Raw genomic sequence first — 21,669 nt, forward strand, 5'->3', positions numbered from 1 at the left:
GCAACGAGGGAGGTCTTGATAGCCGTGGAGCTAGCCGGGCAGTTGGTGACCTCAGGGCCGCAGGAAGTGACAGTGCGGGGCAGAGCCAGCGGGGATAGAGTCAACAGGGGCAGAGCCAGCAGGGACAGGAGCAGTTTCCGTAGCAGCGAAGCTAGTGGTAGAGATAGCAACGAGGGAGGTCTTGATAGCCGTGGAGCTAGCCGGGCAGTTGGTGACCTCAGGGCCGCAGGAAGTGACAGTGTACAGCTGAGTGGCGTAGACAGTCGAGACACCGGCGGCGGGGGCAGAGCCAGCGGGGGCAGAGCCAGCAGGAGCAGAAGTCAGGCCAGAGACGTCAGACGACGGGGTAGGGGCCTCGCCGACAGCGGGGGCCGAAGTGGCGGGAGCGCCGCCACCCAGGGTGATGCCGCTGGGGCAGTTGGTGATGAGGCCCGGGTTCTCGGGGATGTGCGCCGCGCAGATACCGACCAGGTACGACAGGCCCTGCGAGATTTCGTCGTTGTGGATACCCCACGCCGACACGCAGTCCATGACGTTCTTGGTGTACTCGACGTCCTTGCAGTAGCACTCGTAGTCGGTGTTGCTCTTGCAGCTGGACTTGTGCTTCCACGTGTTCAGACACTTGGGGAGAACACCGGGGCAGTCGGCGGTAGGCGAGGCCTTGGTCGTGGACGAGGCGCCCAGGACGCTGCTGACAGCGGGCAGAGTGCCCGAGGGCTGGAAGCCGCCGGGGAACGAGCCGGAGGGGGTGAGGAAGGGGAACGAGCCGGAAGGAGTAGGGATCGCGCCAGAGGGGAACAGGCCCGAGGGAATGGGGCCAGCACCGCCGGTCTGGGTGGCAGTCACGGGGCAGATGGTCGTGCCAACAGCAATGGTCTGGGTAACGACAACCTCGGAGCTTCCGGACAGGGAGGTCGACAGAGAGGTAGAGTAGATGGTCGAGGTGCTGTAGGAAGTGACCTCGCCCTGACCGGGGAAGTTGGGGAAGCCGGGGACACCAGGGGCACCGGGGGCACCGGGGGTACCAGTGACAGCAGGGCCGGTCTGGGTAGCAGTAACAGGGCAGATGGTCGTACCAACGGCAATAGTCTTGGTGACAACGACCTCAGAGCTTCCAGACATGGAGGTCGACAGAGAGGTAGAGTAGATGGTCGAGGTGGTCAGCTGAGCAGGGCCAGTGGGGAAAGCCGGGGTAGCAGCAGGGAAGCCGAGAGAGACGGTAAGACCGCCACCGAAGCCAGCGTCGGGAGTCTGGACACCAGCACCGCCAGCTCCGCCGGCACCGAAACCAATACCGAACTCACCACCAGCAGTGTGGGAGCCAGCGCCACCAGCACTGAAGCCGATGCTCAGACCAGCCTCGCCGCCAGGGGTGTGGATACCAGAGCCGCCAGCACCGAAGCCAATACCGAACTCGCCGCCAGCAGTGTGGGAACCAGCACCGCCAGCACCGCCAGCACCGAAGCCGATGCTGATACCAGCCTGGCCACCAGGGGTGTGAATACCGGAGCCGCCAGCACCGAAACCGATGCCGAACTCGCCGCCAGCAGTGTGAGAGCCAGCGCCAGCGGAACCGCCAGCGCCGAAGCCAATACCGAAGCCAGCCTCGCCGCTGGCAGTGTGAGAGCCGGAAGCACCAGCGCCGAAACCAATACCGAACTCGCCACCAGCAGACTGGGAGCCAGCGCCAGCAGAGCCGCCAGCGCCGAAACCAATGCCGAAGCCGGCCTCGCCGCTGCCGGAAGCACCACCAGCAGAGCCACTGCCGGACGCACCGCCAGCAGAACCACCGATGCCAAAGCCGGCACCGAAGCCAGCAGAACCGCTGCCGGACGCACCGCCAGCAGAGCCGCCAATGCCGAAGCCAGCAGAACCACCGCCAACGATGATGCCAGAGCCGCCGTTGGAACCGCACTCCCAGCCAACGCTGTGAATGCCAAAGTCGGTCTCGTCCTGGGAGCTGTGCTCAGGGAGCCTGAAGGAGACAGAGGTCGCGCCACCGCACTGGCTGTTCTTGATGGTAGAGCCGCCACTGTTGCAGCGCGAGACGTGCTTGCACTGGGAGCCGTCGGCCATGCCGTACAGGAACTCGACGTCAGTGTCGTGGGAGGTGGAGACGTGGAAGTTGTCGACGGAGAAGCCCTTTTGCTTCTGCGCGCCGGTGCACTCGATCTTGGGCGCGCTCTCGAGCGCCTTGGTGATCTTGCTCAGCGCGCACTTGCTGTGGCGCTTGTGCAGGACGTCGCGCTTGCCGAAGCTGCTGCTGCACGTGAAGCCCGGCAGGTTGAAGCCCGAGTACGAGCTGCCGATCGACGCGCCGTCGGCAATGCCGCTCCAGTCCCAGCCGGACTTTTGGTGGTCGCTACACTCGTTGTCGGCGTTGGTGGGGCAGAGGTAGCCGTAGTCGGAGCCCCAGAGATCGCCGAGGCTTCCCCAGGTCTGCGTTTGATGTTAGGCCATGTGGGAGTTGGTAGTGGGTTTGGTATAGAACTTACGGCAGAGGCCTGCTGGGCAGCAAGGCCCGTAACGAGGAGGGAGACTGAAGTCACCTTCATGGTGATTCAAGTTGTAAAGACTAATAAGGAAAGGGTTGTTGTGTGTCTGTATTAACTCAAAAGACAGTGTGATATGTATATAATGGAAAAAGAATAGTCGGGAGGCAAGAGCAAAGAAAAGAATGACTTTGGCTCTTGGCTGCAGACGCCTTCTGAAAGAATGGAAGGAAGGGCGACTGTCGAGTAAAGGGCCCCAGAGAGCGAGCCATTGGGGATAGATATAGAGGCGGGCGCGGGAGCAGAGCTCGTATCCAGAAAGCATGCATTGAAGCGCGAAACATGGGCGGGCGATCCACTCGGACCCGGCAGGGCCCCGGGCACTGCTGGAGAAGGGACAAGCACTGGGGTGGGGTGAGGTTTACCGTTTGCCGGCACTCGTCGGCTTGGGCGAATTGAAACTCGAAGCGGGGCCGCGCTACTGCAGGTACGCGAGAAGAGATACTCCTTTTTTGGCCGTCACGCTGCATATTGCTGCACTGCATGTTGCTGACTGCGGTAGGTAGGCCGTTTCTTCCCACTCACGCGCGCGCGCATACGCATCCAACGCAACATGGCTGACAGACCGTTGGAATTGGCAAAGACGTTGGCAGCCACATACTCCTACCTACAATCCTTCCCGTCTGTCAGCATCCAGATAGGGAAGACGCTGGGCCCGGGCGTTTCAAGCGAACAGGCGACCTTCCCTCACCGCTGACTCGTCCCACTCGTTGCCGGCCTGTGTTTCCTATCTCTGCCGCCTCGTCGGGGAGGTGGCAGTGCTCAGGTCGCTGGGTGATGCGTCGCAGGGGCTCATTCTCCAAGCGAGAGCCGCTGCTCTCCTTTCGGCCATCTCCCGGCCCGCCTTTGCTGCCTTTGGTTCGCCCGCTCCGCCTCCGCCGTACGGTCCGGATATCCTACCCTCCTGCCAAGCCGTTTCGCTAGCTTCTGGCCTGTTTGATCTGCTCTTTACCTCAAGAACAGGCGTCCAAACTGCTAGGACAAAGCCATCGCTATACGGTGGAGACGGTGACGGGTGGTTGTCTTCTTGTTTGCACGCTTCCAAATCATCGAGCTGAATTGTGGTCGACACCAGACAGCCTCGCGCAATCCAGGAACGGCCCCCCGAGTTGTCTTTGCGGCCATGCTAAGTCTGCATGATCTGATAGACGAAGCACTGCTCACATTGTGCGACTGCCGACAATCGCCACCCAGATACTACTTACGACATCCTAGCATGGGGCGGAAGGCGCAAATTGCAGAGATGAGAACATCCCCACGGTAGCACGGGAGCGTCATGGCCCGATTGGTGCGAGGCCGGGCCTGTCGAATAACTAATTGCGCAAACATGTTATTAACATGGTGTTGAGCCGAGGGGGCCTTGACGGACCTATGTTTAGAAAAAGGGCCTCGAGCGGAGATTGCTATGGCACGCATCTCGCAGTCTGGTTCTTTTGGACTTTGGTTAACGCATGGCACATATTCGCCGCTAGAGGGTGTTTTTCGATAGGCTGCGGCTCTAAGCAGGCTCATTGATTTCCGATCACGAACTCCTGGAGCCATGATGTTTGGCAATGAAATGGGCGTCAGGCCATGCGCGGGAGGGGGGCAGAGAGCCAGACAGCTTCATACAGACCCCGGCAGACGACTTTCGAGGACTGCGGAGACTAGAGACGAATGCCGAGTACGACTATTGTACGCAGTGCATTACAGACAGGCATGGTCGGAAGCCTAATGCAGGGGAAAGAACAGTGGATACAGCGGAATAGGTGAGAGACATGGCTCCTTTGGGCAGCAGATCGTCGAGAGTTAATATTGGCGCCCGCAGCGACGGGAGATGGAGAAGTGAGACAAACCGCTCGGGGTGTGGAGAGGACCAGGGACAAGGCGACTGAAAGGGGAGAAGTGCAATGCAGGAGGCGGCAATCATAGCGCTGACGAAAGTCGACCAGCAGATTGGCCCGCCTTCCCCGCAGCATGTATGTCCAACACCCATCCATCATCGTTGAAGATGAAGAAGAGTACAGTGGTATGGCCAAGGTTTGTTAGCTATGGTGCCGGCCTTGGCCCCCGTCGGTGCCGTGTTTCCGCAAAGTCAGACAAAGCATCCCTGCCCGCCCGCTTGACGAAGATTATGATTATTCGCGAACACCTTTTTCTCCTGGGCCACACCACTCCAGCTACCACGACCCCCCAAAACAACCCACGGCTCTCGCTGGCCGCAGCTGCTCCCGCCTCCCTCCCACCATCGTTAACTCTCATCTATGGGCTCTCCGTCTGGCTCATCTAGCGCTCGACTCCCCTCCGGCCGCTTCGCGACTGTCGCTTTCGCAGCCCCGCGCGTGGCCCTCGGACTCTCCCAGACTGACGCCAGCTTTGCCTCGCTGCTGTGGCGGGTATTGGCGGTCGGTCCGCCTTGAACGGGCGGACGGTAATCGTGGTGTAAAGTGAAGTGAACGCTGGGTAAGTGCGACACGGCAGCAGCAGCAAAGCACTCAGCTCTGACCTTGCCCTTCCTCACAGTGTTTCCCTCCTCAAACTATCGACTTACTACTCTCCGCGTAACGGCATACATCCGATATACATTCTACCCTACAACATGTTTGCCTTTGAGCCCCACGACGACCACCTGCAGGTGCCTCAGGCCGACCCGCTGACGGACCTGACGCACCCGGACGGCATCCCGATTGCCGGCGCGTCCGCAGCCCCCTTCCCCGACACCATGGACGACGCCGACTTTGAGGAGCGCTCGATGCGCTTTGCGCGCAACATAGCGCGCTCGCCGCCGGTCAAGGTCGCGGCGCAGTCGCCGCACCGGCAGGCCATGCTGAACCAGGGCTCGCACGCGCAGGCGCTGGGCGACAAGCTCAACATCGAGCAGGCGCGCAAGAACGCGGCCAAGAAGAAGAAGAAGAAGCGCGCCAACAAGACGCCCGCCGCGCCCGCCATGCAGACGATCCGCGGCTTCCAGACCCCCGTCACCTCGGGCGGCGAGGAGTCGGACGTGTCCGCCCTCAGCACCCCGCGCTTCGGTCCCCACGTCGCCGACCTCTCCAGCGTGACCAGCAGCCCGGCGCTGCGCCCTACGTCGTCCTGCGCCGGTATTAGCTCGCTGAAGTCGCAGCTGGACAAGCTGAGCATGGGCTCCGGCGCGGCGGCGCGGCAGTCGCCCTCGATGATGGCGGCGTCCAGCAACGCCAGCGTCATCTCCGACATCGAGTCGATCAACAGCGACAGGACGGAAATGGACAGCTACCAAGTGAACATTGACGAGGACTTTGCGGCGCCCGAGAGCAAAGTGGCGGGGGCTACGAGCGGGGCGGACAGCAGCGACGTGGAGCCGCCGCCGCCGCAGCAGCAGCAGCAGCAGCAGCAGAAGCAGCAGAAGCAGCAGGCGAAGAAGGGTCCCGCGCGGCCCAAGATGACGGCCGACGACTTCGAGGTGATTAGCTGCCTGGGCAAGGGGTCGTACGGGACGGTGCTGCTGGTGAAGCAGAAGACGACGGGGCGGCTGTTTGCGCAGAAGCAGCTGAAGAAGGCGTCGCTGACGGTGCACAAGAAGCTGGTCGAGCAGACCAAGACGGAGCGCATCATCCTCGAGAACGTCAACCGCCACCCTTTTGTCGTCAAGCTGTACTACGCCTTCCAGGACCACGCCAAGCTCTACCTGATCCTCGAGTACGCGCAGGGCGGCGAGCTCTTCCACCACCTGGCCATGGAGCGCATGTTCAGCGAGGACGTGGCCGCCTTCTACATGGCGGAAATGGTGCTGGCACTCGAGCACCTGCACCGCAACATCGGCGTCGTCTACCGCGACCTGAAGCCGGAAAACTGCCTCCTCGACTCCGAAGGGCACCTGCTACTAACGGACTTTGGACTCTCGAAAGTCGCCGTCAACGACGCCGACACGTGCAGCTCCATGCTCGGCACCGCCGAATACATGGCCCCGGAAGTGATCCAAGGGCGCGACTACGGCATGGCCGTCGACTGGTGGTCGCTGGGGGCGCTGGGCTTCGACCTGCTGACGGGCGCGCCGCCCTTCTCGGCCGCCAACACGGCAAAACTGCACGACAAGATTGTGCGGCAGAAGCTGCAGCTGCCGTACTTCCTCTCCCCGGACGCAAAGGACTTGCTCACGCGCCTGCTGCGCAAGGAACCCGCCAAGCGCCTCGGCGGCAACATGCCCAAGGACCTGGCTACCATCAAGGCGCACCGCTTCTTCCGCGGCATTGACTGGAAGGCCCTCGCGAAAAGGGACGTGGAGCCCCCGATTATCCCCCTGATTACGGACCCCGAGCTAGCCGAGAACTTCTCCAAGGAGTTTACGGAGCTGGCGACGAGCCCCGTCGTCGGGGCTAGGATGGGGATGGGGATGGGGATGGTGGCGCCACCGCCGGCTTTTGGGCTGGGTATGAGTGTTGGTGGGGGTGTTGGTAGCGGTGGTGCGATGGGGGCGGGTAATGGTAATGGTGCCGTGCCCCGCGAGGAGCAGGATCCGTTTGGCGGGTTTAGCTTCGTGGCTAGTAGCAGCCTGTTGGAGTGTGGCGACGGGGCCGTCTTTTGACTCGTTGGTGTTGCTGTTATTGCGACGGATGACGCGCCTCCTCTGGGTTGGGGGCGTCGTGGTGTTGGTGGCTGCAGGGGGGAGGGAGGTGATTTTTTCATTTTTCATTTTTTTGTACGACTTGGTCATTGCTTGCTTGCTTGCTTGCTTGCTTGCTTGCTTGCTTGGGCTGGATGGATGCATGCATGGGTGGGTATACGGACACAGACAGACAGACAGACAGACAGCGGTGCTTCAATTCAGTTCGTTCATCAACCAGTCGTTCATTCGTCGCAAGAGGGCTAGCTAGCTAGCTAACTAAGTAACCAACTAGCAGCCTCGCGTGCATGCATGTCGTGCAGAAGGCAAACATAAAGAAAAGGTAAAAAAGAAAAAACCACCACAACCCCTCCAGCTATCCCAGATACCACCACCCACCCCACCCACCTACCGGTCCACGGTAATCAACCAGCCATCCCCGCGCACGCGTCCACCCTCATCCACACCCCCCCACGCCACCACGCTCGCACCATCGACCTCGGTGCCCGCCGCGGCCGCGAACCCGGCCCGCCCGCCCATACCCACCTCCCCGGCCGCGACCAACTCCGCCGGCGCGCCCACCTCGTCCCCGCTCGCGTCCACGTACCGGTACCGCACCTCGGCCCAACGGCCCGCGTGCGTGTCCAGGCGCGCCGAGCCGCGGACGGCGTCCTTTGCAGCCGCGGCCGTCGAGGCCGGCGAGGGCAGCTGCAGCGCTAGGATCGACGAGTAGAGGCGCGACGACGACGATGACGCGGCTGCGGTCGGGCTGCCCGGGCTGAGCGCGTCGTCGACTGGGTCGGCCTTCTCGAACCCGGGCGTCTCGGCGTCCAGGCTGCTGCCCAGCTGGGGCGTCGCGTGCACGCCGCTGCTGCCGATGCCGCCGCTGTTGGCCGACATGGACCGCGCCCCGCCCACCAGCAGCGCGTAGCCCCGGCCCTGGCCCGTCGTGACGGGCAGCAAGGCGGCGCCGGCGCGGGGCTCGGGGCCTGCTGCGTCCTCGTCGCTCGCGGCGGCGGTTTTGTCGTCCGAGGCAGTAGCCGGAGGGTGCGAGAGCGTCTCCCACTCGCCCGACAGCGTCCTGCTAGGGCGGCCGCCCGCCGCCGAGAACTTCCACAGGCCGGAGACGTCGAGCGAGGCGACGGGGCGGGGGACGGGCATGGTGGGGGAGGCGGTGGCGCCGCCGACGAGGTAGAGGCGCGAGCCGGAGAGGGCGAGGGCGGCGCCGATGCGGGCAGGGCCCGGCGGCGGCGCGAGTGATATCCACGTGCGGCTGCGCACGTCAAAGGCCCAGAGGTCGTGCAGGACCTGGGATTTCGCGGCGGCGGCGGCTTCGGCCTCGGCCTCGTCAGCGCTGTTGTTGCCGAGCGCGCGTCCGCCCGCCACGAACAGCGTGCCCCAGCTCTCGGGCTCGGGCGGCTCGGGCACCGTCTTGGCCGGGTCAGGCGGCTGCTGGGGCAGGATGTTTGCGGGCGGGGCGTTGACCTGGCGGGGCGCGGGCTCCTCGGCCGCAGCGGCAGCGTGCAAGGCACGAGGAGAGGGAGCGGGGGCTTCGGGATCGGAAGGCACGAGGCGCGACCAGGCGGCTGTGGCGGTGGAGAAGGCCCAGACGGTGCCGGGCTGCTCGGCCTCGGTCTCAGCGGAAGCAGCGGCATCCAGCTCGCCGCCGAAGATGAAGATGTCGTCGCCGACAACGACGGCGCTGTGCTGCTTGCGGGCAGCAGGGACCGGGCCGCCGCTGGTACCGGCGCGCGGCTTGATGGCGTAGTAGTCGGCCTCGAGGACGCCGGACGAGGGCAGGATGACGACGTGCATGGCGTTGTCGGCGAGGTGGCCGTCGGGGCCCTCGCCACCGAAGATGTAGGCGCGGCCCTTGACGACGGCGAGGGTGTGGCCGGCGCGCGGCAGCGGGGCAGAGGAAATGTGGGTGAGGGAGGCGCGCAGCGGCTGCGTCGGATGCAGCATGCCTTTGGCGAAGCCGAAAGCGCCTTGGATGACGCTCGAGGCGCCGTAGAGGGCGCCGACGGCTGACTCCATGGAAGAAGGATGTAAGAATTGAGGTGGTTGAGAGATGTAGAGAGATGTGAAGAGGTGTGGAGAGGTGCAGATGCAGATGGTAAGAGTAGAGAGTTTGGATCAGCTGGTCGAGCGGGGAGTCAGCCCCACTTGTGACGTACCCGCCCGTCCACTTCTCCGCCAACTCGCGAAAATCCCGACATTCTACCTGCTTCTGTACCTGTTCACTGGCAGCAAACTATCTGAATCAACTGCATCAACTGTCCATCGTGCCACATTCCTGACCCCCTTACCACTCTGACGTACCGCCGACCCGCATCATTCATCCTCTAACCCCATTTGTGCGAGGAATGAGTGAGTATTTGCTTTTGTTTTACTTGACATCAGCCTGTGTGGCATACTATGAGGTGAAGTCTACTATATTGTGTGCGAAGGCGCTTCCCCCCCTATCTCCCCTATTCCCATTCCCCACTCTAACCACCCACCACTCCGCTCCGCTCCGCCGCCCTTCCCCAAACCAGCCAGCCACCACAGCGGGCGGCCGGCACCGGCACCGGACCGGAACGCGACGACGCCCAGCGCGCATGCTAGCTCGCTAGAGGGCGGGGCTACCGCTAGCCAAAGCTACTTCTGGGGGCGCGCGGGGTAGCGGACCCTGGTATGGGCCGGAAGTGGAGACTTGGTGGCAGACAGACAGAAGAAGGAGGAGAGGAAGAAGGGGGTGGGCGAGAGGGGGGAACGGAGATGGCATGCCGACACTGGCCACGTACATAGGTACAATGCGCTGGATACGGGGCTTGCGCGCCAACCAACCTACTCTAGTAAGTACGAGGGGGGAGTCGGGCCGTGCCGACGCGTGTCGTGCGGTGGATCAAAGTCAATTTTCATCTGGAGAGGAGTAGAGTAGTGATCAAGTCCAGCGATGGAGAAAACTGTTGGGAGGAGGGGTATGAAGCGTTATTCATGTCTGCGGTAATAGTATCCTCTAGCGGTATATCCAATGCCAATGCCAATGCCAATGCCAATGCCAATCAAGTGACGACGAGAAGCCCGACGGTCTCCCACTTTCGGGCCATAACGCCCGTTCGCGCAAAACGACGACGACGACGATGATGAGGAAGAGGAGGAAAAACAACAACAACAACAACAACACTGACACCGACAATCGACAAAGAAGACTGACTGACTGACTGACAGAAACACACACGCACGCAAGCGGCTGTTCTTCTTGCCCGAAAGCGCGCTGTCGACAACTGCGACAGTGCCTTTTTTTCTTTCTCTTCTCTTTCTTCTCTTTCTCTTTCTCTCTCTTTTTTGTCTTTCCTTCCCCTCCCGTCCCGAAAACAAGATATAACTCCACAAGAGACCCGGCGCTAAAGAGTATCAACTACAAGCGATGGTAATGATGATGAACGCTGACGTGGCTCGAAAAATGCGGGATGGAAAAGCAAAAAAAAAGAGTACTAGAAACTGCAGGCATATTGCAGGCGAGAAGTGATATCAATCCCTCGAAAGAAGGTTAAAAAAAAAGAATAATGCCTCAAGGGAATAATATGAGACAGGTGATGATGATGACGCCGGGTGCTGAGAGTGCCCAAATAATGTAGAAACTGGGAAAAAAGGGAAATGGACAAATGAAAAAAAGAAAGGCCTTCCCACCAATATAATAAGAAAAAAAAAAAAAAAAAAAAAAAGAAAAAAAAAAAAAAAACAAGGAACGTGAGTCGCTTCGGCCTTTTTTTGTATTTTTTTTTATGTAAAAAAAAAAAAAAAAAAAAAGAAAAAAAAAAGGCTAAAAAAAAAAAAAAAAAAAAAAACGCCAGACATGACATATCTCTGCTGTATGTCGCCGGCACCGCCGGCATAAGTATCTTTCTCTCTCTCTCTCTCTCTTTAGCGTTGACGCTCGGTACGAACGCGCCTCTTCGTCCTAAACTTCCTGGCTGCGCTACTTCCCGACTTCTGGGACTGGGCGTCCGGGTCAACGAGCGTGCGACCGAGCGGCATACCACTGATGCGCTTCATGTCTTCGCGGTGAGCCTTGCGGCGCTCGATGCGGCGCGAGTCAACCGTGTCCTGACTGACATGGCCGAAGCCATTGCGCCGGCGGAAGCACAATTCCATGAGCGCGTTGGCGTCGATCAGCCGCCGCGGTAGCGTCTGGATGATCTGGAACACTTCCATCGGATCGCTGATGGCGCGGATCTCCGCCTCGCCGATCTTCATAATCGTCAGGGCGATCCGGAACAGCGTCTTGCTACCTTCGTAGAAGAAGCTGTCCCAAACCCGCAGCACCGTCTCGATGGGGAAGCTGCCCACGAACAGCGACATGAACCACGACGTCATTGCCAGCGAGACCGTCGGCAGCCGTGCAGCCGCCGTCGCGACCCTGCTGCCACCCGCCTCCATGTCCGAGGTGTCGTCAATCTTGTTCCAGATGGCGGGCATCGATTCGCGGATGCACGACATGAGGACGCCAATGTCGATGTTGGCTTCGAGAACACGGCTGTGCGTGCCGGGTAGGTGGAGCGTGGTGATGATGTCGAGCAGAATAAAGGCCTTCTCTTCGTCTTCGTCCAGGAAGATGAGGAGCAGGCCGGCAAGGAAGTTGAGCGACTGGCAGTAGCCGATGCCCGGGTTGTGCACGGCAAAAGCCTGCAGAACGCGGCGCAGCGCGCGCAGAATGGGAGTCTCGCACTCCGGCGTCAACTCGGTCGCCCGCGTGTCCAGCATGTGTGCCGCGTTCATCGAAGCCCGCGATTCCGGCCGGAATTTGACGTTGTCCGGGAACGTCCGGTTAAGGTCCCGCTCGATATGCTCGCGATCCTGCTCACTAAGTTTGCCGTCGCCAACCTGTTCGATCAACTCCCAGTACAGACCAGGCTTCTTGGCCATCCAGTCAGGCCCGCCAGCATACCAGAACCACGCGGCGCCCCTCCATTCCGGGGGAATGCCCTTGCGGATGAATCTCTTCACCTTTTCCGTCCTGGGGGGGAATTTGACCGGGTTCTCGGTGGGCAAGCCATGCTGTCTCATAAGATGGACCCACTTCTTGCGTCGCCGTTCGACGTGTTCCGTGTAGGGGCCATTCCAGGCGTCGTATTGCTGAACGGTAATGTGTTGCGAAGTCTTTTTGAAGCCGTATTGGTCGCGGGGTATCGAGGAAACGCCGACAATGGCTTCTTTCCGGTCTTTCGGGACCTGGGCGGATGCCCGGGGTGCGAGAATCTCGGTGAACGACCTCACCTGGGACGCCGAGTGAGGGGGTTGGTTGACAAGAGGAGCAGCAGGCTCCTTAAGAGTGACGGTCTGGGTGATAACCCGCGATTGGCGAGCTGGTGTGACGTAAGGAATGTCGTGATCGTTCTCGGGCAGCTCGGGGCCTAGCGCCGAGTCGCGCATCATGGTCATGGTCGAGTGCCTCCTGGCTCTTGGTGGAGTCTGCGGCTCTTCCAATCCTCCTCCATTCATGGGCACCTGCGAGGAATAACCTTCGTCGGATCCATCTGGTATTTCTTCCACCGCCGAATCGTCCTGAAAGCCATGCTCGTACATGTCAATAGCGTCCTCGACAGTCATTCCACCGTCCTCGGCATCGGTTTGCTCGGCGTCGGTTTTCTCAACGTCGGTTGCGTCGGTTTGGTCGGGTTCAGTTGTAGGGACATCGCTGTCGAAACCGCTCCTTTCTGTAATGATGCTGCTGCGCTCGGTTCCGCTCGCGTCGACGAACCCGGATGAAGCATTGGTGAAACCGGAGCGATAGCTCGAGCGGAACTCATCGGCGTAGGCGATCGGGCGGACGTGCGGGTCCCGGCGCAACATGGAGAGATAGCTGTCTCGGACGCCACTCCTCCTACTTTCGCCTCGGTTATTTTGGAGAGAATGAATATCCCTGCTGTATTCCTTCCGCAACTGCGCCAGATTCGGTATCGATGCCGAGGGCTTCAGCACATGACGAGGCTTATACTGCGTTTGCGACGATGCACGTGGGCGACACGGCGCTACAGGCAGGGCGTCCAGCCCGTCTCCCTGTTCACTGCGCTGGCTTGAGACGGGAGATCCAAAGGGGGAAGGTTGCGCGCTCGACAGGTCTTCGGTGTATCCCCTAGAGGCACTGCTCTGGCGTGAGTGGGTGACCGGGGTGGATCTCGTGGGCGAGGGTAGCTCCTTGGGAAATCTAAAACCTGACTGGTTAAGAGGCGTGGTAAAGTGCGGAGACGCCGCCCTCTGCTGCCTCAAGCGTCCCGAGGATTTCTTCTTGAGTGGCAGATGCGGCAGGGGTGGCGCTACCGAAGGGGGGCGGTCGAAGCTTTCACTGGCGAACGAATCCCTCGAGCTGAATGACTCCCGCAGCGGAGTATTGCGGGCCTGCTCCAGCCCCATGGGCGGAGCCGATAGAATGTGCGCAGGGTGCATCTTCAAGCCGTTCAGCAGCGAATGGCTTGGGGAATGGGGGGCGCTCGTCGGTCCCCTGGTGGGGGTCGACGGGCCCGAGGAGTAGTCGGGCGCATCGTCGCGGTGCCCCCGCTGCTCTCTCAGCTTCATCATCAGACCGTGGTGGCCGTGAGTCTCAATGTGCAGCGGGCCCATAGCCATCTGCGTCATGCCCACGAAGCTGTCTGGCGGCTCGAAAAGGCTGACGCCCGTCTATTCCACGGGATCCTCGCAGCCTGGCGACCAGCACTGCTCTGCATTCCCCGCAATGTACCTAGGCTGGAAAACGGCAAGCTGGAATGCCTCGGGATCGGAATGTGGGCGATGGTATAGCGAGGGTCGGAGAAGAGTTGGGGCAAAGAATGGATGGCGGTCGTCGGACGGCAAAGGCGCTCAGCGTCGAGCAGGCGCGGAATAATGGGGGCCGAAAGGTAAGAGGCGACCAGCGTTGGGGCGAGGCGAGGCGAGAGAGAGGCGGTGGTGGAGTTAGCTGGATCTTCTTGAGTGAGCAGCCGTTTGAGCCAAGGCGGATCGTGCATGAAGGAGGAGCGGCCGCGCGCTAACGCAGCCGGAGATTCAGTGATTCACCAGCTGTGCGAAATGACGACCAGGACCTGCCCTTGACGGGGACGCGGGGCCACGGAGCGCGCGCGCTCTCGCCTGTGCTTCTCGTGCTGCCTCAAATGCCCGACGACGCCCTTCTAGAGATCGGTCCCGCGTCGGGAAGGGACTGATCTTCGCTGCGAATCACTCACGACTCTGACCCCCCGTGCCCGACTCCGCCCTACGAGCATCCCGGACGCCCGTTGAAACACTTTCGCCTGTCTCGCGAGGCCTAATGTCCCTCTGGAAGACATGCCATCCCTGGTCGCTCCGCCAGGCGGCCCGCGCAGGCCGCCGTGCCAACGTCAGCGGCTACCCGAATCTCCCCCATGTCGTCGGCGCCTCGTTGTACTCCTGCTACGGGGCAGCGCGGGATCATCGCGGCCGTTAGGCGCCGAGCCCGGTCGGTTCAAATGCCGTCACCTCCCTTTAAGCTGGCGGTACTCTCGGATATAGACATGCAAAATTCTGCTCGTGTTGTTTACCAACTGGGCAGGCGATGTGCTGCTCTACGCCCGTACGTGTTGCTCCCTCCGATCCAGAACACCCGCACACTTCTACGTGGTACCTACCACGTCCGCCCTGCTATACCCAGTCCCACCCAACGCCGTCTGCTCCTTTTCTCGTCCACGAAGATCCTAGCCGAATAAGCTACCCCGACTGAATGGTTAGCTCCCTGCACGCGCGGACAAAGGCTGGATCTCGATACGCTTGGACTGCGGCTCGCCTTCCGTTTGGCCCCAGGCGCCCAGGCCCGCGAGCTTTTTTGATTACTTGCCCTGCCCCAACTCATCTGCCCTCCAGATTCTCAGGGGAAACCGCAAACCTTCTATGGGAAAAGGAATCACCCGCCTGCCGCCTGCCGCAGGTCGTATGGGGATTAGGCTGGGCGGGCGGTGTATGACAGTTGCCAACCTTTCGGGCCTGTGCAAATGAGAGCAGCATGAAAGGAGATGAGCACAGAGCCAGAACGTTCCTTTGGGTTTCATGTGACCAATGATCCATGCGCGTTTCAGAAACATGCCACCTTTAACTGGTGCACCAGCTTCCGGAAGTTGGAAGTTGGAACAAGATCCTGTCCAAAGCGCGTCCTCCAAGCACGTGTCCAAGGCGCCCGATCGCGCTGGAGAAGCTCTCTAAGCACGTATTGTGACTCTGATGTACCAAGACCCATGCCCATCATGTATTCGTTTGTCCGAAGAACTCCGCCATATGCATGTTGCAAGCCGTGACCCGCAGAGCAACTAACATTTGTCTGTTCTGGTAATGTCCGCATTATTTCTTCGCCGATGCATATCTCTTGACCCAGTCCTTGGCCGTCTTCTCAAACTCCTTGTACTCTTGCTGGTACTGATTGGCAATTCCGCCCTCGACTGCATCGTCGGGGTTCGGCTCGATCAGCAGGTTGCGCACCATGAGCAGCACAGCGCCCAGCTTGTTCGGCGGCTTCCACTCATCGGGGCGCAGCATGCCCAAGCACATCAAGCCCTTGTCATCGTTACTGACATTCGGGTGATATATCTTGGTCTGGAAGTTTAGGACCGGAGGCTTGAAAGGGTAGTCCTTGGGGAGCGTCAAAAGGAGCTTGAACTGGCCGCCCTGTGGAAAAAGAAATATGTGTAAGTATATGTGGACGTTTGCGACGGGAGCGGATGTGAACCTACAGCATAGACGGACTGCTCGGGACCATCGATAATGACCTCCCAGGCATGGACGTTGGACTCGTCGACGAGCTGTACCCTCATGCCCGCAGGCGCATCGTTGGAGCATTCCGTCAGCTCCTGTCGCATGCATTAGCGGACGCTTGTGCGGGCTTGTTTTGCGGGAGGCTGCCATACCTTGACGATCCGCTTGTGGCTTCCTGCAGCCATGTTGGTGGATATGAAAGCGCTTTGGCAGAGAGAGTGAAACAGCAAAGTGGACGGTGCCTTTGAGATCCGCGAAAGAAGTAAGCCGGAAAACGTCCGGTTTGGGCGTCCGGTTGTCTACAAAAACGTCAAGAGAGGTTGACACAAGCTTCGTTGTAGCTTTGGAACCAGCGCGTTCGCAGTGGGGTTGTGGCAGGCATCACCAGCAAGTACCCCGCCATGATTGCGTCAAGCCCAGGCATCCGTTTCGATTTGTGCATCTGCCATCCTTTAACATTATTCCTTCACCTTTGCACGCACAAAAGCACATGGACATACTATTTCCGGCAACTACTTGGACGCGAGCTCTCCAGCAATCTGGCTCTGAGACATCATCAAAGTGCACACAGCTCGTCTCAGCTCACAGCGTCAGGGCGACGGGCGGTCAGCATCCGATATCGTCGGTTAACCGGTGTCAGATAAGGGGCTCATTGGTCGCAGACAGCACTCGTGTCATCTACTACTACGCATGGCATTTGGGCTCTGCCTGACAGTTGTTTGACGGTGGTACAGCCTCCGCTTATCCAGCGTAGATCGATGCAACGTTACCACTCAGCCCCAGCCCCTTAGGACGCGTGAGTCGTGCAGGGCTTGATCGGCTGCTCTTATTGCTGTTGATATATCTTCCTCGAGAGTCATTCTTCGGCCGGTTCCACAAAAGCGGGAGCGGCCTCGCGCCGTCGTGTCCGACGTGGTGGTTTGGTGTTGCTCAGGGGCATGAGATTGCAATATCTGCAAACACTTTGCGAGTGCAGCTGCAGTGGCTGTCAGCCTTGCATGCTCACGGTCCGCATAACAGGCGTGTCAAGCGGGGGGTGAAATTTAAACTTTGCGTGCACTCGCGGGGCCACTGGACCAGGCGGGCTTTTTCACCCACGACCGGGGGTGGCAGACGAGGCGACTGATGCACGATGGCGCAAACGCGAACAGGCGTAGGCTAGATGGAGGGTTTTCTAGAAAGCCGGCATGGTGCTTAGTGATCTGCAAAAGTCGGTGTCGTTATGTGATGCGAGAAAAATCATTGCCCAAGGAGGGGCAAGTCGCAAGACCCCACCCGTGGACTGTTTCCCGTGCGCCCAACGCCGTCAACAACCTCCAGCTCACCAAGTAGCTCGCCTCCTTACCAGACAACCTCTCCTTTACTCCAGACTACACAATCTCGCCCTCCCGCCCTCCACGCACCACCTACCACAGCTTCATTCTCGCTCGCAATCATGTCTTGGCAAGGTCTGTCTGCCCGCCTCCGCCCCTCCGTGATCATGCACTGACTCTCCCGCAGCATACGTTGACACTAGGTATCCCCCACCTGCGCCGCCGTCGCGAAACGCCGCAAGCTGACTGTCCATCGCAGCCTCGTCGGCACCGGCAACCTCGACAAGGCCGCCATCTTCAACGCCGACGGCAACAGCGTCTGGGCCTCGTCTGCCGGTTTCACCGTACGTCCATCGACCCTCCCGCTTCTCGTATCTTGTCCAAAGCCCCGCGCAACGTCTCTTGGCCATATCATGCAAATTTGCGATACGGGCCGAGTTGGAGGCCTTGGCAGACGCTTGCGGACGCGGCGGGAAGCATTGAGATCCAGAACCGGGCTGACATTGTTACCAGGTCGCCCCCAATGAGATGACCGAGGTCGTCAACGCCTACAAGGACAAGGGTGATGCCAACGGCATCAAGCAGGTCCAGAGCACTGGCCTTCACGTCGCTGGTGACCGCTACGTCGTCCTGAAGGCTGACGAGCGGAGTCTGTACGGCAAGAAGGTACGAGTGCTTTCTTTATCAGTGCGAAGTTCCAGAAAGCATTTTAGAGCTAACGACGCATCGCTCAGGGTCGTGAGGGCATTGTCATTGTCAAGACTCAGCAGGCCATTCTCGTTACCCACTACCCCGAGACCGTCCAGCCCGGTGTGGCCGCCAACACGGTTGAGCAGCTCGGCGACTACCTTGTCAGCGTCGGCTACTAAGCGGTGATGGATAAGGGTCGAAATGAAGCTTTCACGGAATGACACTGTTGATGTTGTAATCTTACTTGCATAGCAAGCTTTCGTAACAAGAGGGGCTTAGGGTCTGGCTCATAGAAGTGCGGAGCTAGGAGTGACATTGGTACAGTCCTCAAACACGAATCAAACACCCTTCGAGGTTGTGTCGGCTTCTATGCAGTGACGAAGGGACGTAGGACGGGACAAAGGAAGTGCTGAAAAGGAGAGCTTTTTGCGCAACCATGAGGTCCCGTCTGATGTGATTTTGCACAGGTCGATGTGTAATGAAGACAAAGTGTTTTAGGTTTGGCCCAGGATAATTCGCCCACACCCTCTAGATGTCTTGCCTACCCTAAATATAACTGAGAAAACATAATCCACTTTATAACGATATGAAGATATAAAATATCTAAAAGTACAAGTACATTTATACTCTGATAGAAAGCTCTAGGCCTTGTTAATATTCGTACCTTCGGTTATTGTTAAACACTATATAGTATCTGTTTACCTTTACATATTGGCTAACATATTTACCTAGCGCCTAGTAGCCGTAGCGGAATACTTAATTGTAGCCACCTAAGGAGTACTCTGTAGGTATAGTAGATTTTACTGAATATATACTGGTAGGGTGAGCTAACTATCCTGGGCCTTTACGTTTTGGCTCTCTCGCTATGATCTGGGATTCGTGTTATCCGACGACGCCGTACCGACATCGTGATTCCGCGGGCGCGTGCTCGTCAACCACATCTCAGGGTTCGACGAGCTTGACGTCTCTAATCCGTACTACTCTGCATGAACCTGACCTTGAACGGATCCAAGCATATTGCAACAACAATGGAAGCAAGTAAAAGGGTCGCACGTTTCCTTGAGCCTGGGGTCTGCGTAACTAGACAAGGCTGGGGCTGAGCTCTACCTCAACCAGCCTGCTGCAGCTGCGGCACCCGAAGCCTCGAGTACGCCCTGGCGGCTATGCTCAAGGTGGCTTATTGCCTGAATTGATCAGCCTGGCCATCGCATACCGGATGAATGACTATATATGAGCGATTGCCTCTTATTATTCCAGTCCACGGTTTACTTCGCTGTCAGCCACCTACCCGACTCTAAAGAGATAATCATTCAACATGGACCCTGCAAGCCTTGGTATTGGCGTTGTATCGCTGACATTCCAAGTCTTCTCAGGATGCGTAAAAGGCTCGTGAGGTCCATCTTCAGCTGCGTCCCTCTATTAACAGCTTTCAGGCTACCAACTACTGACCGAGGCCCGCGACATGCCAAAAGAACACCAATACCTTCGTATCAGGCTGAAGCAGGAGCAATACCGGTTGTTAGATTGGGCGCGTGTTGCCCACATCAGCGAAACAGATAATAATTTGGTACTTAGCAACGCCAGCAGAGGTGTGTTGTGCGATGTCTTGTACCAAAAGAACCAACTGCTGCTGGCCTTCGGCAAGTTTGATGACAAATACAAGCCTCTCAGGAGACCATTGCTCAGTGACGAGCCTGAGGAGGTGGAAGACTCCCCAGTTCTCAAAAAGGTTGAGACTGGATTCAACGGCCGTTTTCCTCAGACCGAAGACCTTTTGAAAAGAGCTCTTGAGTGGATTGACAAGTCTAGCAAGTACCCCAAGAGGCTGAAGTGGGCAAGTTGGGACAAGGCAAAATTCGAGCAGCTGCTGCTCAAACTGTCCTCTTTCAACGATTTCATGAAAGGGCTTCTTAATGACCAGCAACTCGATCAACTTATAGACCTTCAAACTCGAACGGAGTTCCAAATAATTCAGCTAAACAGTAAAGTCGATCAACTCCTGGAGTTCGTCCGAGCTGGTACTGCCTGGCAAGAGCTCACTCAGACTGGGCCCCAGACACGCACGATAATTTCAACAGATCCTCTAAAGGCCTTGCTTCAGGCTCGCGGGCTTATGGACTTGAGCTACGAGCCTTCAGAACAAAACTTAGCGGCGCTTGCTCGATTCAAAGCTCTAGGAACCGCTATAAACACAAACGGGCTCACCGACGATATTGCTCAGGATCTGGAGCTCGGGGAGACGGTCAAGGAAATCACCTCGGTCGAGTTGTCCCATTCAGATATCCGCATTATCGACCAAGATAATGAAGATCAAGGTGAATTTCAACGAACAGAGGCTCTGTATGTACGCCTTGGCAGCATGCGACGCCCTGGCATCAGACGCAAGCAGGTCTGGATCGAGTGGAAGACGTTTGAGCCCCAGGCATTCGATGGAGAACCAGACCCTATGATTCTCGAGCGCATCCGCGCCCTGACGGCTCTACTCAAGGAGAACAACCGCTCAGGCCAGTTCCGCGCACCGCAGTGCCTGGGATACTTCCGGGACATCGACCCCAACGGCGAAGACCGCTACCGCTTCGGTCTCGTTTTCGAAAAGCCCAACGACGTGCAGCAGAGCACGCGGCCAGTGAGCTTGCTCGATCTGCTACGCGACGAAAGTATCGAGATGCCCAGCCTGACACAGCGAATTGCACTTGCCTGCGTCGTCGCCGAGTGTCTAGAGCGCCTACACGCTGTGAACTGGCTCCACAAGGGCTTGCGAAGCCACAACATACTCTTCTTCCACAACGCCCACGACCCCGAGCTCGACCTGTCCGCGCCCTACATTAGCGGTTTCGACTACTCCCGCCCAGCACAGAACGAGGACATGACGGAGAAGCCGCCAGAGAACGCAGCCTACGACCTATACCGGCATCCACATGTACAGAGTTGCGGAAGCACACCGAGTTCCAGTTCTCGCAGCGGCTTCAAGAAGTCCTTTGATATCTACGCCCTTGGTGTCATCTTGCTCGAGATCGCGCACTGGAAGCCTATTGACGAGATCCTGGGCCTGGGCTACGTGCGCATGATCAAGCCTAGCGCGACGCTCGCGGTGCGTGGGCGCCTGCTCCGAGAGCCGCGTTTCCTGGGATACGTGCGGTCGCATCTGGGCGACGTGTTAGCGGGCGTTGTGCACGCGTGTCTTGAGGGACCGGGTGCGTTTGGGCTTCATGAGGATGTGGATGAGAAGGATGAGATTGTGGGGGAGCAGTTGGGGATCGCTTTCTATGCGGAGGTAGTTGGGAAGCTGAAGGGGATAAAGGTTTAGTGGATGGGAAAGGGTGAGGTCAGGGGGCTATGGAAAATGCCTCTTTCTTGTTCTTCTCTTATATACTTCTTTGGAGCCTGTGGTTGTTTCACGTTTTGTACCTTGGTATTTATAAGTCTATGCACAGTATCACGTACACAATGAAAGAGGGATAACTTACTGAAATGAGGACAATGTTTAATGCACAGAGGTTTCGTTTCTGTCACCGGTGGCCATTCCATCATTATGCAGCTAATTCAGATCCGGACATAAGAATTAGTATTACCAATCCACATGCCTCCCGCCACTGCATCTGCCAAAAGAATCTCATCATCATGCAGTAGATTTAAATGCTGGCCTTGATAAAGCACTGCAGGACCAACCTTGCATTTTATCATTGCATAATAATATCTTCGTCATCGTGCAGCAAAAGCACCTACAGATGCTGGGCGCGCATTGCAGGTCCGTACATGCGTTAATACTTACGTGTGACGTGCATGGGGAGGTATTCGTCCACAGCGTGTAGAC

General features: G+C 58.6%; 7 protein-coding genes across 7 annotated transcripts; 3 read left to right on the forward strand and 4 right to left on the reverse strand.

Annotated features, from left to right (window-relative positions):
- Positions 1–51: 51 nt before the first annotated feature.
- K452DRAFT_295557 (uncharacterized protein) lies at positions 52–2,555 on the reverse strand (the record flags this gene model as incomplete). Its single annotated transcript, XM_033541825.1, has 2 exons — positions 52–2,439; positions 2,496–2,555. 2 exons carry the CDS (start codon positions 2,553–2,555, stop codon positions 52–54), a joined length of 2,448 nt encoding a protein of 815 aa, XP_033400708.1.
- Positions 2,556–4,946: 2,391 nt separating this feature from the next.
- Positions 4,947–7,308, forward strand: K452DRAFT_133467 (uncharacterized protein). The gene is made up of 2 exons (XM_033535310.1): positions 4,947–4,994; positions 5,055–7,308. The coding sequence occupies exon 2, from the start codon at positions 5,131–5,133 to the stop codon at positions 7,093–7,095; it is 1,965 nt and encodes a 654-aa protein (XP_033400709.1). The 5' UTR covers positions 4,947–4,994; positions 5,055–5,130; the 3' UTR covers positions 7,096–7,308.
- A 213-nt stretch (positions 7,309–7,521) lies between these two features.
- K452DRAFT_221990 (uncharacterized protein) lies at positions 7,522–9,150 on the reverse strand (the record flags this gene model as incomplete). Its single annotated transcript, XM_033536540.1, has 2 exons — positions 7,522–7,882; positions 8,018–9,150. The coding sequence occupies 2 exons, from the start codon at positions 9,148–9,150 to the stop codon at positions 7,522–7,524; spliced, it is 1,494 nt and encodes a 497-aa protein (XP_033400710.1).
- Positions 9,151–11,154: 2,004 nt separating this feature from the next.
- On the reverse strand, positions 11,155–13,323 carry K452DRAFT_215459 (uncharacterized protein; the record flags this gene model as incomplete). Its single annotated transcript, XM_033536239.1, has 3 exons — positions 11,155–12,732; positions 12,793–13,089; positions 13,267–13,323. Coding segments are annotated over 3 exons (1,932 nt in total), but the record flags the coding sequence as incomplete, so codon positions are not given.
- A 2,118-nt stretch (positions 13,324–15,441) lies between these two features.
- On the reverse strand, positions 15,442–16,037 carry K452DRAFT_305947 (uncharacterized protein; the record flags this gene model as incomplete). The annotated part of the gene is made up of 3 exons (XM_033542942.1): positions 15,442–15,765; positions 15,831–15,947; positions 16,005–16,037. The coding sequence occupies 3 exons, from the start codon at positions 16,035–16,037 to the stop codon at positions 15,442–15,444; spliced, it is 474 nt and encodes a 157-aa protein (XP_033400712.1).
- A 1,071-nt stretch (positions 16,038–17,108) lies between these two features.
- K452DRAFT_265538 (uncharacterized protein) lies at positions 17,109–18,322 on the forward strand. The gene is made up of 5 exons (XM_033538750.1): positions 17,109–17,300; positions 17,353–17,368; positions 17,425–17,509; positions 17,679–17,831; positions 17,900–18,322. The coding sequence occupies exons 1-5, from the start codon at positions 17,288–17,290 to the stop codon at positions 18,032–18,034; spliced, it is 402 nt and encodes a 133-aa protein (XP_033400713.1). The 5' UTR covers positions 17,109–17,287; the 3' UTR covers positions 18,035–18,322.
- An 820-nt stretch (positions 18,323–19,142) lies between these two features.
- K452DRAFT_244554 (uncharacterized protein) lies at positions 19,143–21,315 on the forward strand. Its single transcript, XM_033537951.1, has 2 exons — positions 19,143–19,240; positions 19,289–21,315. The coding sequence occupies exons 1-2, from the start codon at positions 19,171–19,173 to the stop codon at positions 21,160–21,162; spliced, it is 1,944 nt and encodes a 647-aa protein (XP_033400714.1). The 5' UTR covers positions 19,143–19,170; the 3' UTR covers positions 21,163–21,315.
- Positions 21,316–21,669: the final 354 nt, after the last annotated feature.

Source organism: Aplosporella prunicola (assembly GCF_010093885.1).
Source record: "Aplosporella prunicola CBS 121167 unplaced genomic scaffold K452scaffold_5, whole genome shotgun sequence".
NCBI classification, from domain to species: domain Eukaryota; kingdom Fungi; phylum Ascomycota; class Dothideomycetes; order Botryosphaeriales; family Aplosporellaceae; genus Aplosporella; species Aplosporella prunicola.